The following is a 15,192-nucleotide window of genomic DNA, read 5'->3' on the forward strand; positions in this document are numbered from 1 at the left end:
AAAAAAAAAAAAAAAAAAAAACAGAGTCCTGCTGTACCTAACTAGTAAGTGCCTAATCCCTAAATAAGGATGGAAACCTTGGAAAGGGATAACACAGGTAGGTACAATAGCAGGGGAGATGTAGAWGCTCTATGGTCCAAACAGTTTGGTGTTGACAACTTCCAACAATAAGCCTCAGGCATCATCATCATAATAATARTAATACACACTAGGCCTCAGTATTTACTAGGCCTTGCCTGGACTTGCCTAGTCTTGAAAATAGCTGAGCCTAACTTCACCTRTATCCAAAAATTATCTGAGAATCTTTTGCTTTGCTTGCAACTTGTTCTATGATCAGATGACTGTTGAGTTGGCTGCAGAAGCAAAAAGAGACAACAGTCAGTGTCTGTTGCTTGCCCTGTGATCCTGAGCTTGTTGTAATTATATTATTACCTTACTCATTTTAGTTTTTTAAGTTTTGCCTTGCTGTCTCTTTTTAAAAGAAATAATATATGGAGAAAGATTAACCTAAATAAATATGGTATCTTGTCCATGTAGACCAATAGTAGAGGTCTGCTAAAGACTGCAAGAGTATATCAAATTACATCAAAGAATATAACAAAAGTGACATTGAAACACATTAAAACAATCCCAAAGGAAACCAAGACCAAGGAGGAAGAAACCCTCATCATTGCACTTCTCCCCGATAAGAACTGTGGATTCTGAAAACTCACTGAATCATCCTACCCAAGGAAGAAGGGCCCTTATACCATCAGAGAAAAGGAGCAGGAACTTATGCCTATTGCTTTTACTGAATTACCAATGTTCTTAATAGAAATTGAGTGTTTTGCATTGTGAGTGTTACTATGTTGAAATTGGAATAAAAGTAGTTGTTATATATTGATTAAACTTTTAAAGCCTTAGTAAGACTAATAAATTTTCATCTCGAGGTACATATATACAGTGTGTTCTCTGATTGCCCATAATGCCCATGGATGTAGCACTGCCTAGGCCCAGGCAATGGAGGGACACAGCACACCAGGGCTTCATGGTTTTCCTCAGGTCTGACAGACCCAYCCCCACCCCAGAAGCCAGACTCTCACTTGTAAATGAAGCCACCGCTTTCTGAAAAGGGAAGGCGGCAGWTAGCTCTCTCCCCTCTTCTTTTACAGAAATCTGAAAGCTAAAGCATCCTCTACGCAAACCAATATGTCTAAACTCCTTCCTCTGCCTGAGGTGCTTTATGGCCACATGTCYCAGGAGATGCTCTGCCTCAGTGACTGTGAAAGGATGGGCTCATATACAGTCCTTTCGTAATCACCCCACTGTTTAGCACAGCTTCCCCCTTCATTACACAAAGAAAGCTTTGGATATACAGAGAAATCACATTTTATATTCCACCTTACAGTCCTGTACCCCATTTGTTTAACCAAGGGACACGGTCAAGGTGCTGTCTCCCAGCCTGCAGGCCCAGACTTTTTCCTAAGCACAGTGTTCACAGTACAGGGCATGGAGCCAGACCAGATCATGCTGCAGTACAGAGCTAGGATGCTGTCAGGGCAGGGTCAGTAACCAACACTGATGTGTTTGCATTTTSGCTAAAGAGCTAGTTCATGTACAACACCAAAAGTCCTTGAAGTGAGACTGGAATTAAAATCTCCACATACCTAGGAAACAATACAATGGGTTGTAAAACCCTAAGGAAGGCATCTTATATGGAWCACCCTGGAGTATATAGGTCTTGTTCTACTGATAGAGGAACCATTTATCCATCCTGCTTTTGCCACAGCTCCTCACCTGTTGTTGCACTCGCCAGTGATCGTTCGGTAGTGGGAAGCAGCTTCACAGTTTATTTTCTTATTTTGCTGGTCACATCCAGTTGCCTTGAAAACCATCCCCAGCTGAGCTGGTGTGAGCATGTCTGTGAGATAASGATAAGAAGTGAACATACTGGTTCTGCTGGGTAGGGCTGTCTCCCAGGCTCAGGAAAAACATTCCCCTCTTGTAATCCTGAACTGGTTTCCTATCATAGTATGATCTTCTGCAGGAAGAACGCAAGGGACTGTCTTTTAAGGTCATCCTACTCAGACATGTCTGGACTGAGGATATTCTCAGGAGAGAGCAGCAAAGCTCTCATTTTGATCTGGAATGGCAGCAAAGACCACAATGCTGTGTTCAATCCTTGTATGTTAAGAATGGGCAAAAGAGGAATTATTTTCCAGCATTAATAATTCTTTTCTTTTCCTCTCCCCTTCCCTTTATTTCCACCATAAATTGATAAGAGCTACAGTTGTCCCAGTGATCTGTTAAAAGTTTCTTTCCCTATGGAAACAGCCACCAGCATGTACCACTGCTGCTCAGCACACATTCAGAGAGAGGACTGTTGTCTGGAGAAGAACTCATCAGACCTCCGGACACCACAAGGGGACACTGGCTTTGCATTTCCACTGTGAAGATTCCCCCAGAAATGGGAGACAAGTGGCTGACTTTTTGACCATTGCTGCTAGCACGCTACATCTTGAGTCTTTTGGATGTTTCTTAGACACTACTGCCACCAATATTTTCATCAGTGTTGTTTAAGAAGCAACTGCTGCCTCTTGGGCAGATGCCCACTGATGAGAGGTTGCAGACATGTGGTCAGGTGAGCTTGTTGCTGTACTAAGAAGCAGAGCTCTGACTTTGGAGAGGCAGGAGTTCGGCATGCTCAGCCCGCACCTCTTGGATGGATGGCCACCCTACACAGCCCTCTTGCTTGTGCATGCCAGATAGACATTAGTCCACAGCAGCTGCTTACAGAGAACATATGACACCCAGAGGGAGAAAGAAGCTTGAGGAGGACAAATGAGTTGTCAGTCCCTCACAGCAACTGCGAAGCGGCCATTTCTGACTCATGCTCTAGAAGAAGTGCAGGAAAATCTGTTTCCCCTCTGGTAGCAGTGCTATAAGAGAAGCCAAGCTTCCCAGAGAAAACCTGATCCCAGCCCTTCCTCCTTTTTCTCCTCGCACCCTASATAGAGTGATGCCAGGGCTTCAGGTCTTGGCCTGTCAGTGTTTGGCCTTAAGGCCAGGGACCCCCATGAGTTCATTATTGTATGGCAATAGCCCTCCCCATTTCCTCCTGGACTGTTTTTCTAACTGCCCCTAACTTGCCCTCTGCTCTTAGCAAACAGGTTTTGCTGGTAGGCCAGGACCTCCTCCTCGTGGAGGAGACTGTTCCTCAGCACAGCACCAAGATGCTTCACTCCGCAGCCAGATGGGAGGRATTTGAGAAGTGACCAAGCATAACCTCCCTTTTACTCCTTCCTCCTGGRTCCCACAAAAGCCTGTTGAATAAGCCCTGCATCTTCATGAAACGGCACTCCTCCTAGCAAAGTGACATCCATACCTGTGACATTGAAATCCCCCTTCACAGTCCATTGCAGCTTCTCCTTGACAAGGGTCAGGGCGGTTTCCATGTAATCTGCAGCCCGAACTGTGGAGCGAGTTCCTGCCACTGGCTGTTTGAAATATCCTAGGAGCTGTATTGGGGTCAAGGCACTGTTCTGCAAACTCTTCTTTATCCTACAAGGTTGGAAGGGAGAAKGAAAAAAGAAATGTCTTCTGCAAGACTGCACCAGGGCAAATCCAAGAGTCCTGCAGATTACCCAAACGAGCCTCAGGCATCCCAACTCACCAGCTGGAACTTTAGTCTGAACTACCAAAAAAGGCAGGGTCGGTCTAATATCTTGTACTTAAACTTGGAGAAACCAGGGCTGTTCCTGCCACTCTTGGCAGAGAAGCAGGGTGGGTAACATGAAGGAAATTCCTTAAATCACAGCGATCCACCTTCCAGAAGACAAACTTCAGAGCTCTTAGGACTTTACGTCCTTGAGGCAGTCGAACCTCACTCAGCTATTCCCCAACTAACACCAGTGGATGTCTGTCTCCATCCAAAGGTTCACAAGGTCCCAAACATCTCCAAGTCATACTGTCTTAATGTTGTTGGAGTAGTTGAAGCCCTGAGCCCAGAAAGGCTCTCAAACCAGGGATTCCCTAAGCCAGCAGGTGACTTCAGAAGACAACTACTGATGGAAGATGTGCATGAGCTGGGAGGAAGCTGCACACCCCCAAATCATAGTGGCAAAAGCAGGGCTCTCCTGTCAGATCCCACAAAATGCCCTCACTATGACCTACAGCAGTTCACTCCCTTGACAGKTGGTGAACAACTGAAATACAGTAGGAGCTCCACTCCTTCTCAGGATGTCTATAAAGGATGAAACAGAGCCAAGTGATACTGAGCTGGGAGAGACAGCAGGTAGCAAGAAGGCAAGAGTTACAGCCCAGAATAACCCCACAGACTGGTGACATGATGTAAAAGTAGGGGGAAGCCAGTAGGCACCAGGTGGCACTATATCAGCTGCATGAATATGAATAGCAAAGCCYTATGTGGTTGCTCACCAGAGGATTTGTAGACGAGAGTGAGCAGCACAAGACAGGTAGGAAAACCAGAAGTCATATATGAAAGAGAGAATGAAACACCAGCAGTGAAAGACTGTAGAATCTCCAAAACATGACAGAGGAGCCCAGGCCGTTGACAGGTCCCATAAGAATGAGAAGGCATTATGAAAGTGGGGTGTCTCATGTGTGTCCTATTGGGCTGTATCTAGAATCATCATGCCTAGGCCCATGCCAGGGGAGTGGCACTAAGTGCATTTTGAAGTCTTTATCTAATTTCAGCCTGAAGTATAACACTCTGACATTCCAGCTGGGTAAAATGCTGGGTTGCAGCCCACCGTATTCATGGAGAATCTTCACATGCTATACTGGGAGTTAGGAGGAAGAGCCAGCTGTTCTGCAACTGAAGGACTGCAAGACACAGTCGAATCCTTTCACAGCAAGAGAATGCATCATATTCAAGCAGCTAAGCCCGGACTCGATTCTTACTTGTCACGTGTGAGCTTGTAGGCTGAATCCACTAGCTGTTTGGCTTCATTAACACTGCTCAGGAGTGATGCATCTGACAGTTCCTCTAAGAGATCTCATCAAAGGAAAGAAAAGGACAGAGATGAGAACACTGTCTTCCACCCTGCTCACTTCAGATGTGAGAGTTTCCCTGTGCTGAGGATGCTTATGCTGACAGCCCTCTGTGCCTCCAGCATCCAGAGATACAAGCACTGCAGTGCTGGAATTAACTGCCACCCCTCTCTCCACTTTTTATCAGACCCTGCTCAATTTCATGAAACCTGAAGGAGATATACATATACACGTATGCATATACATATGTGTGTATATATATATATATGTATTTCTCAAAGGAGTCAGTGAGAGTCRCTCTTGGGCATGAAAATGGTATCTCCATCAGCAGAGGCTTCACAGAGCCACCATGAGAGATGCAGGCATGATCTGCCTACTCCTGCCTTATAAGGGAGTAGTTGATATTTCTTTAAGATATTTTGCAGCCCAAATCAAAGTAATTCTTATTTCTATGACTTCAGCAATAGCTACCTGCAGAGGGCCTGTGCAAAATCCAGATATTGCTGGCTGCCATGATGAGCAACAAAGCAGTGAGCTCTCTTGTCTCCTGTTTTTTCTCACCATTGTCTTTATCCTCACTCCTTTTCTGCTCGACTGGTTGTATCTACATTTGATGATACACATATGCTGAGTTTGGTTGCTTCCCCTTAGCACCAACTGGCCAAAGCAGTAGCTCATATATCTCCCTTATCCCACAAAGCAGAAGGATTTTGCCACTACTTTCCCCTGTCTATCTGTCTACAAATGTCCTGCAACTCCCTGCCCTTCTCACTGCATTTTCTTCTATATTGGGGAGCTCCTGAAAGTGAATGAGAGGCACAAGGACTGTGTCCCAGTAATCTAATATCTGTGGGTTACAGAAAAGGAGARGACAACCGTTGTTTTGCTGCTCTAAGTGAGAGCATTTTCCTCTAGCTTCTAGGGAAGGAGAAAGATTCAGAAATCAGTACAAATGGGAAAAAATATCCAGATTCTTCCTAGAGTCTTTAAATATCTTCCTGGATTAACTTAGAGTTCACGTCTTTGACAATCATGGTGGGAATACTAATTGTCTGAACCAATATTTGAGACAAATGAAAGGTAAGGCATGTGGTTTCCATAAGAATTTTAAATGACAAATTAACAGTCAGAGTTTTCTGTAGGTTTTAGAGGAGTAATGCAAGGCTGGAAGACTGCCAGGCAAGTGCTCTATACCTAAACACCAGAGTCAATGGTAGCTCTGCTTCCTCAATTACTATGGCAGCTGAAATTAGTTCACTTCAAAAAGAGACACTAATTCATTCCATGCTTTGAGAGTGAGAATCAGCTCCCCCAAGAAGTGAGGAGTTCAAATTCCAGCCTCCATAAAAACATAACTTGAATGTGATAATGAAGCTWCCGGCTACCAGCATTGTAGCCCAGGCAGAGTCAAGCCATGCTCACCAAGGAGGGCCTCATGGTCTGTTTTATATAGCATGCGGGKTGGGATGACAGCTGTACTGTGGGGAGGGGACAAGAGCTGTTCTGAGAACTAAGCTCTCCTTTAATGGGATTTTAAGAAATCAGATAGGAAATTAACTGATAAAAAACTAAAATATTCAGGATTGCTTGTGCAGTAGATAGATACAAACTGTACATGAAGCTACATTCCGAATATCTCTTGGAGTCTTAGCTGTTTACAAGAGAGTAATTCAGGTTCTGTTAAACTAAACTCTATTCTTGTTCCTACTCAGAACGTAAAAGCCTCTGATTTGTTAAACCTGAGAAAARTTCAGTACCATGTGAAGACAATACAGATGCTTGGAACAGGCTGAGGGTCACCAAAAAGCCCAGAAAGCTGATTTCTGCCTTCATCCCTGAAAAAAATAAATGCAAGAAATAAAGAAGAGCACGAAGCCATGGATTTCAGCATGCATTGAAAATGTCAGTCTCCGAACTGCTGAGGGCATGTCTTAAGGGAGCCCACAGCTCTAGCCAAGGTGTCCTTTTCTCAGTACAATGTTCCCTGAGAGCAAGCATCCTTGCAGTGACATGATGATTATGGTGGCAAAGGGCGAATAGGCCTATGCCCAGTGAAATAAGTGTGGGACTCTGGAGTCTCCCCATTAATCCAGCAGCATCACATCCTGAGCTGGCCTTTTCCGCGCCAGTGCTTCAAACCCGCAGTATGAACTCATGGCTCAGAGGATCAGGCAAGAGTTTTTCAATTACACATTCTCCACAGGATACAAGCCATGGGGCCCCAGGACCTCACCTTACATCTTTGCCGAACCGTAGAGAGGATTCCCTGCCCAAGGCAGCTTGATAATTCAAAGGCTGTATTTTTAGAATTCACTTGAATCTTCTAGAGCAGGTGGAAGAAGCTGGCAATAAGAAAACGAGGTGCTTCCTATCTCAGGGGATTTCTTCAYTGTCTCTGAGCCCTCAGACACTGTTGGGAGTGCACCACTTTGGGGCAACATCTACTGTGGGGGGCAACGCAAAAACGGTGAACTCACCTGGCTGAGTGTCAAGATTCAGCAAATGTCGTAGCACCTAAATGAAGGGCAAAGCGGAGCCATTCACGGGTGTTCACCCTTGCTCTTGTGCTGCCTTGCCACGTCCTGCTGCCTGGCTCCAATATGAGCAGTAGATACAAGGAAGGAAGGGGAGGGTAGGCGCTGGTGCCAAGCAGAGACACAGCAAGGGTTTGCAAAATGTAGCAGTGAATGCAGAGGTTCCCAGGCAATCATCGCTGCAGCCTCCTTGCCATCCTGGACAGCTTTCTCCCAGCCTGTGCACCCTGGAAACCCTGCCTGGTCCCAGCTCTCCTCCCCATGCTAACGGGCCTCATCTTGAAGACCATCGATCTCCATGGCAACTTAGAAGTCCATCATCCAAATACTCAGTGAATGCTTTTGTTAGGAGCAATGTCCCTGCAGGCAGCTGAGGGAAGGACACGCTGTCACCAGGGCAGGCAGCTGATCTACCAGTGAGCCCAGGGAGCTACCCTATCCATGTAGTGAGAGCTCATGTATGGGTTTAGGAGAGCTGCTACCAGTGATTTGGCTGAATGTGTACAGGGCTCAGCCGGAGCAGCCTGCGGGGTCCTCTACATGCAGATAATCAGGCTGTTTTTGCCTACAGCTGACTTAACTCAGGCCCTACTCATTCACCTCCAGTGTGGAACAAGGTGATTCCAAAGCAAATCTCTATCAGGAACAGTGCCCCTGGCTGTGAACTGTGCAAGCAGAGCATCATTTAGCACCCACCATGGAGCAGCAGGCAAAGATAACCCAGGATTCTCCCTGTGGAGGAGTCCTCAGCAATAGCAGCAAGGCAATCCAGCCAGACCCTCACTATGTTCCAGCTGAGCCTTACTGCTAGGGCAGAGCGCAGCTCTGTTAGCCCTATGCCAAGGTGGAGGAGGCCATCACACAAGCAATGGGAAGCACAGACCTCCCCCAGATGCTCCAAACAGAGTCCTGGCTCCCTCCACTCAGAGTACAGAAGCAAATGCTCCATAAAAGCAAAAGCAAGCATGAAATGGGCCACACTCTCACCTGCAATCTTCTGCTGTCCTCATCACAACCCCTATGTGCCTGTACCTTTATGTGCCGCAGGCTGACCCACAGCTTGCTGTGGGAACTCCCCCTCCTGTGAGTGGGCGAGGCGAGGGCAAGGCAGAGGCTAGGGCAAGGCAGCGCCCACTTCCCAGAGCAGAGGAGGTCCAGGATCAGCTGCTCTCTTCATGTTAAGGTCATTTGTTCTTTACTTGAGAGGCAGAGCTTTTCAACACTACCTCACTTAAATCCTTGCCATGTTACAACTGTTTAATTACTCAGGGAAAAGGGATATTGCTGAATCAAGTAAATGATGTACTTGAATAAGCTGTTGTCCAGAGAAGCAAGAGAATTCCTCAGCTCACCTCTAACTGGGACTCCTGCTTAGTACAATGGTGTTTTTCCTTCTGCAATATACATTTCTTGAGTTAGCAGCACAAGTAGGCTGAGTGTGCTCAATTCTCTACTGGTATTCACCAGGGGTAGGTTACATAAATACTTGTTAGTTGAATCGTTCCCTGCGTGCTGAATTCCAGGAACTATATTAGTTGTACAGGATCTCTGGCAGTGACTGAAGGTGTCTGTGTCCCTAAAGCTCACTTACAGATGGAGCCATACCTCTTTAACACAGTGTATGTTAGTACTTTACCATTTTAAAGAAACTACATATTCTCACAGGGACAAAATCTGTAATGAGTCATGGGTGAGGCTGCCTCTGGAGTATGTTTCCTGTTTGCAGCCCTTCAGTCCAAGAGAGATGTGGATGAACTAGAGTGAACCCAGGTAGACATTTAAGAAGAGGCTGAGCAAGCTGGATTTATTCAGACTGGAGAAGAAAGGGGTTAAGGGATCTAACTATTGGCTTCAAAAGGGATAGAGCCTTTTTGGAGGCGCACAGTGAAAGGATGAAAGGCAATGAGCACAAGGTGCTGCAAGGAAATTCCTGTTAGACATAAGGAAAACATCTGTGACAGTGGTTGAGCCCTGGAACAGGACTCAGGGAAGCAGTAGGATCTCTGTCCTTGGAGATTCTCAACACTCACATGTGCAAGGCCTTGGGCAGCCTCACCTGGCCTTGGAGTTAGCCTTGGTCTGGGCAGGGTTTGCACCAGAGACTAAAGAGGTGCCTGCAACCTGCACCTTTCTGTGATCCTGTGAGCTCAACTTATTTGAAGACTGAAGCAGAATTCCACTCTTTGAGCCACCACCACCTGCTTGCACAACAGCAAGCGCAGTACTGTTCTTGTGCAAAAGGGCAGAGCTGGCAGATTTTTGAAGCCATTATCTGTGTACTTCCTCTGCTGTATCATGCAGTTAAGCAGCTAGAAGAGGATAAGGATTTTTAAAGTGCTAATGAGACGGTTAGTGCATATCTGTGCTGATAACTCCATTTCACAATTAGGAACTTACTTAATTGCCCTCAAAACCGCTGCAGGAAACATGAAAGTAGTAGGTTTTGGGAGTTGCTTTGTCTCTTCATTTTCCACGAAGATAGCTCCTCAAACTCACTCCCAGATGACAGCATATGGGAAAAGCCCTGTATCTCATGGAGTTCAGGATCCTGTGAGGAAGGAACATGGCAAGGAGCAGGATCACAATCCTGGACTTCAGGAGAGCCACCTTTGACTTCTTCAGGGACCTGTTGTAAGAATCCCGTGRGATAAGATTCTAGAGGGAAGGGGAATCAAAGAAAAATGGTTGATATTCAAGGATCGTCTTCTCCAAGTTCAAGACTGATGCATCCCAATGAGCAAGAAGTCAAGCAATGGGAGTAGGAGATCTGCATAGATGAACAAGCAAAACTCAAACGTAAGAAGAAAGTGTACAAAAGGTGCAAGCAGGGAGAGGTAATCTGAGAGGAATATAGCGATGTTGTCTGATCATGCAGCAACAGGGCTAGGAAGGCCAAGGCCCATCTGGAGTTTAATCTGGCCAGGAATGTCAAGGACAACAAGAAAAGGTTTCCATAAGTATATCAGTAGCAAAAGGAAGACTACGGGAAAATGTGAGCACACAGCTTAATGAGGCAGGGGCACTGGTGACAAAGGATACAGAAAAGACAGAGATACCTTCTCTGTCTTCTTCATCTCAGTCTTTGCTGATAAGACTGACTTGGAGGAATCTCAGACCCTGGAGAGCAGAGACAAAGTCTGGAGAAAGGAACACTTTCCTTTGGTCGAGGAGGATCAGATTAGGGATCACTTAGGAAAACTGGGCATAAACAAGTCCATACACCCTGATGGGATGCACCCACAAGGGCGGAGGGAGCAGGCTGATGTCATTGCAAGGTCACTCTTAATCATCTTTGAAAGGACATGGGGATCAGGGGAGGTGCCTGAACACTGGAAGAAAGCAAATGTCACTCTCACCTTCAAGAAGAGCAAGAAGAAAAACCCAGGAAACTACAGGCCAGTCAGCCTCACCTCCATCCCTGCAAAGGCAATGGAACAGCTCCTCCTGGATGTCATCTCAAAGCACATGAAGGAAAAGAAGGTGACCAGGAGTAATCAGCATGGAATCACAAAGGGGAAATCATGCTTAACAAACCTGATGGCTTTCTATGCTGGGATGACTGGCTGAGTAGGCAAGAGGAGAGCAGTGGATGTTATTTAGTTTGATTTCGGGAGGGCTTTTGACACTCTCCCACATCCTCATAGACAGGCTGAGGAAGAATGGGCTGAATGAGCTGACAGTGAGGTGGATTGAAAGCTGGCTGAATGGCAGAGTTCAGAAGGTTGTGACCTGTGGTGCAAAGTCTAGTTGAAGGCCTGTAACTAGCAGTGTACCGCAGGGGTCAACATTGGGTCTGAAATTGTTCAGCCTCTTCATCAGCAACCTGGATGAAGGGACAGAGTACCTCCTCAGCAAGTTTGGTGATGGTACAAAACTGGGAGGAGTGGCTGATACACCACAGTGCTGTGCTGCCATTCAGAGGGACCTGAATGGGAGGAGTTGAGCAGGGGGTGGACTAGATGATCTTTAAACGTCCCTTCCAACCTCAATCATTCTGTGATTCTGTGATCCAACTGAACCTTCTGCTGAACATCAATGCATGTGCTGAGCCCTTCCTGCTACCACGTCTAACAGCAAAGGAGAGACCACAGAGTGCTCCTCTAGGATAAAGAAGCAACAGTGCATCAGATCAAGCAATGCTGCTTCAGAGCAAAGACATTTCCCTAGTGCTCTGCTACAAGGAATCTTTCGGGCTTAGTCTGGGTAGAGCCAGCAGGATGCTGGGACGGTCAGATCTAAGCATTTGGTGTCTCAGCAACACTAAGAAACCCCGAGTATACCTGGTAAGAAATACTATAGTGGTGGTTGTGTTTGGACTACTCATGGGGAAGACTCAGTGGCACTGAACTTCTCATGCTGCTGGGACAGAGAAGACCCATCCTGGTTGAGCCTGGCTTCAGTCATCACAGTTGGGCTTCAACTGTGCCAACAGGGCAGTTCCATGAACAATTTTGGTTGGGAGGTCCGTCTGGAGTCTGTAGCTCAACCCCTGACTTGAATAATCAGGATCAGATCCACGGCTTGATCAGGATGCTCTACCTTCAGGTGTAGCTCAAGGGAGCAAGGGCCTTCTCCAGCTGTACTTAAGAGTAAATTATTGAGCTCAAATAGTGAAGCTCCTTGTTGTGGTGAGCAGGAAAAGATTTGGCTGCCCTTATGGTGCTTCTTTTGAGCTGTTCAGCTYCTCCAAACTGCCAGGCTAAGTTTTCTATCAGGAAATGGCTTCTTGACAAAATAGATGCCTTTTTACAAAGCAAATCATATTTTCATGAGAAAACTGCTGGAAAATAGCACCTCTCTTCCCAGCCATCAGGAAGAAAGTATGGCAGATACAAAAACTTGTTTTCAATTAAGACTTTCACAGAGACAATTACTTCCTTAGCAGTGCAGCAGAGACAGTAGCACTGACACTTAATAAGACCACTTCTGATCTTTGGGAAAAGCTTCATACATCTAATGCATTTTTTTTTAAGAGACATGCTTGGAATAGGAGAAGCCAGAAGCCCCAGAATAACCAAGCACATAGCCTGGCCAGTAGCTCTGTGCTCCCACATTAAACCAGTGATTAAGATGAGGCCAAAACCAGGTGTGACTTCCCCATCCCCCAGAAGCCCACCATGAAGATCCCTCTGCCTCTGGGTCTGCTTGTGCTCATGGATGCCAGCAAAAAGCAAGGGATCCCCAGCAGTCTCCAGCTCAGAGCTCCTCCAATTTCATGGGTGAAGCCCAGTATTCAGGCTCCCCACAGCCACGCTATAGATCTCCAAGGGCTGCAGCACACAGGGCATCCTGTCCATAGACATCTGTAAGGAAGGGGAGAGTAATTGCCCATTAACAGGGTCCAGCCATGAAAAATGTAGTGCAGAGACTGAGGAACGCACTTAGAAGCGGGTCCCTGAAGTCTACACTGTGTTTGGAAACCTACTTTATCCAAGAGAAAACAGTGTCAATGGGCAACCATAACATAGGCAGAAGAATAAAGTGAAGATTATGCTGGGGGGACAGGTTAGGACGGTACAAGAAGGATTTGAACCACATTCCCATCACACTCTGTAAATGCTCTACATAAGGAGGTAAAGTGGCTGATCTCTTCAGTCATGCTCTGAACAAGTCCTCCAGAGTGAGAGCTAAGGGCTGTGTTTGACTTGTCTGTTACAGCACACACCCAGGAAGATGTGATGTGCTAGCTCTGGACAATACACAGCTCTGGACTCAAGACTCCATAATAAGTGGCTTGTTGTGATAGATGATCTAATTCCAATCCCTCTGCACTCCTTTATCCTACTCAAAACCACATGCCACTTCCCTCATTCTCTGGGACCATGGCAGTGATTCCCTAGTCCAGGTCAAGCTTTCCTCAGCTGGTCTCTCCCAGGGTGAGTTCTGACTTACTTTCATCCATCAGGATTGAGGGTTTTATCTATAGCTCTGACTTCCTTCGCTCTATAATGACTGCATCTTGCTCATGGCATCAGCCACATGAAAATCTTCTATCTTTATCATTATCCTGCTCCAGGCCACCGGTGAATCTAAGCTTCATTGTAAAAGTCCTTCTGGCCCTATCCTGGAATCTTCTGGATACCACTAGCTGCAGACCCACAGTTTCTCCCACTGTACACAGCACTAGAGTAACAGCAGTAAATAGCTCTGATCGTACTTGTCTGTCCCACTSAATGATGGGATCACTAGTCTGTCTTCATGCTGGAGAAGCACATGTCTAGGAAAGCAACTGGTTATGCGGGCTATGTATTTCTAGACTTTTCAGTTCAGTTTTTAGAGCTTATATTAAGAGATATACAGCGATACCAAAAATTAACTCATACATTGCTTGTGCTCTGTAAAGAGCTCAAGTCTTGTTCTTCTGCAATAAGTTTTGTGAACTCAGAAACTTGTCAGAGCTCAGGTACTCCAGTCCACCTTGAGAATTATAGCCAACCACACGTTGATCTTTTATCCCAGTATAGGATTAAGAAGACACTGAGGAAACTTATATTTATGAGAATATGGACAAGTCTGTCTACAGGCCTTGTCCTCATTCCCACCTCCTTCAGCACTTTAATTTGTAGAGGATATCTGTGAATCAGGAGGTCCTAATCTGATGGATACTGGAGAAGGAAAGAAGAGTCCTGGGCCTGGTCCACCGTGTCTGGTAATGAACAAACTCAGAGTTGTCACTGGTAATGTCTTTCAAAAACCATGAACATCCCAGAGGCATCAGGCTTCTGAAGAGAACGCACATTCAATAACTGCTCATCAAAGGCCTGAGAATGGAAACATAGCCACCCACATTAGATGGGAGAAACAAACCCAAGCACGACAGCTATTCCCTGACTCTGCATGAATTCAGAGACAGGAATAACTCCCAGGTCCGTAGAGGACATCTACTCCCCAGTTGACCATTGGCTGCACTTGCATTTATATCCAAAGAAAAATCCATGATGAAGTATGACAGAAAAGGTACAGTTTGGCAGAGAAGGAAACCAAAAATATCTATCTGGAGCTTTGGAAGTCACCAGGGGTGTCATCAATAGCTTGATCATAGCAAACAATTCAAAAAATGCAGAAGCAGAACATCTAGATTATATTGACATTTTACCTTACTTTAGGGAGAGGAAGGAGGGTTGCAGTCTATTGCTTTTAGCTATCAAAACCTGGAAGTCTTAAACATTTTTCAAGAAGACTTCTCAGCTTTTCTATGAAGCTGGCCTGGTGTTGGAGAACCAACTGAATTGATGTGGACTCTGCTAAATGACAGGAGTTTGTGTCTACCACAGTAAAATCTGCCCACATCAAGACAGAAAGGGAGTCCAGCATATTTTTGGGGAGCAGAGCAACAATGTGCACCTGCTAGTAGCACAGGCACAGCTGAATGGAGGGAGGAAGGGAGCAGCAGGCTCAAGCGAGCCATCCTGCCCACACACACAGMCAGCCTCTGGCTCTGGGCAGACCCTAGCATGTCACAGTCTTCGCTGTTCTTCATAAAGGTTTTGCTCTTTAGTCCATCTTCCCTTGAAACATTGCACAAATGTTCAGACTGCCTCTCTGCAGCCATGGCAGTTTTTTGTTTATGTTAGCTTGCTTTTTTCTATCTATACCTCCTACCCACCTGCACGTTTCTCAGTATCAGTTTAGTGCTTCTGTCTGCCATCTCAATATATTACATCTC

At 45.9% G+C, this 15,192-nt stretch overlaps 1 protein-coding gene across 1 annotated transcript in view; it reads right to left on the reverse strand.

Moving 5' to 3' along the window:
• The window catches only part of MPO (myeloperoxidase), a 22,109-nt gene extending 14,561 nt beyond the window's left edge, over positions 1–7,548 (reverse strand). The window contains exons 1-5 of the mRNA XM_085308403.1: positions 7,470–7,548; positions 6,750–6,827; positions 4,903–4,996; positions 3,365–3,540; positions 1,777–1,900 (exon numbers count right to left, since the gene is read on the reverse strand). Coding sequence (XP_085164529.1) covers positions 1,777–1,900; positions 3,365–3,540; positions 4,903–4,996; positions 6,750–6,825 — 470 coding nt within the window. The 5' untranslated portion in view covers positions 6,826–6,827; positions 7,470–7,548. The remainder of the gene's footprint in view (positions 1–1,776; positions 1,901–3,364; positions 3,541–4,902; positions 4,997–6,749; positions 6,828–7,469) is intronic.
• Between the last annotated feature and the right edge of the window lie 7,644 nt (positions 7,549–15,192).

Source organism: Rhea americana, unplaced genomic scaffold (assembly GCF_003343005.1).
Source record: "Rhea americana isolate MKP2758 unplaced genomic scaffold, rheAme1 scaffold_274, whole genome shotgun sequence".
Lineage (NCBI taxonomy): Eukaryota > Metazoa > Chordata > Aves > Rheiformes > Rheidae > Rhea > Rhea americana.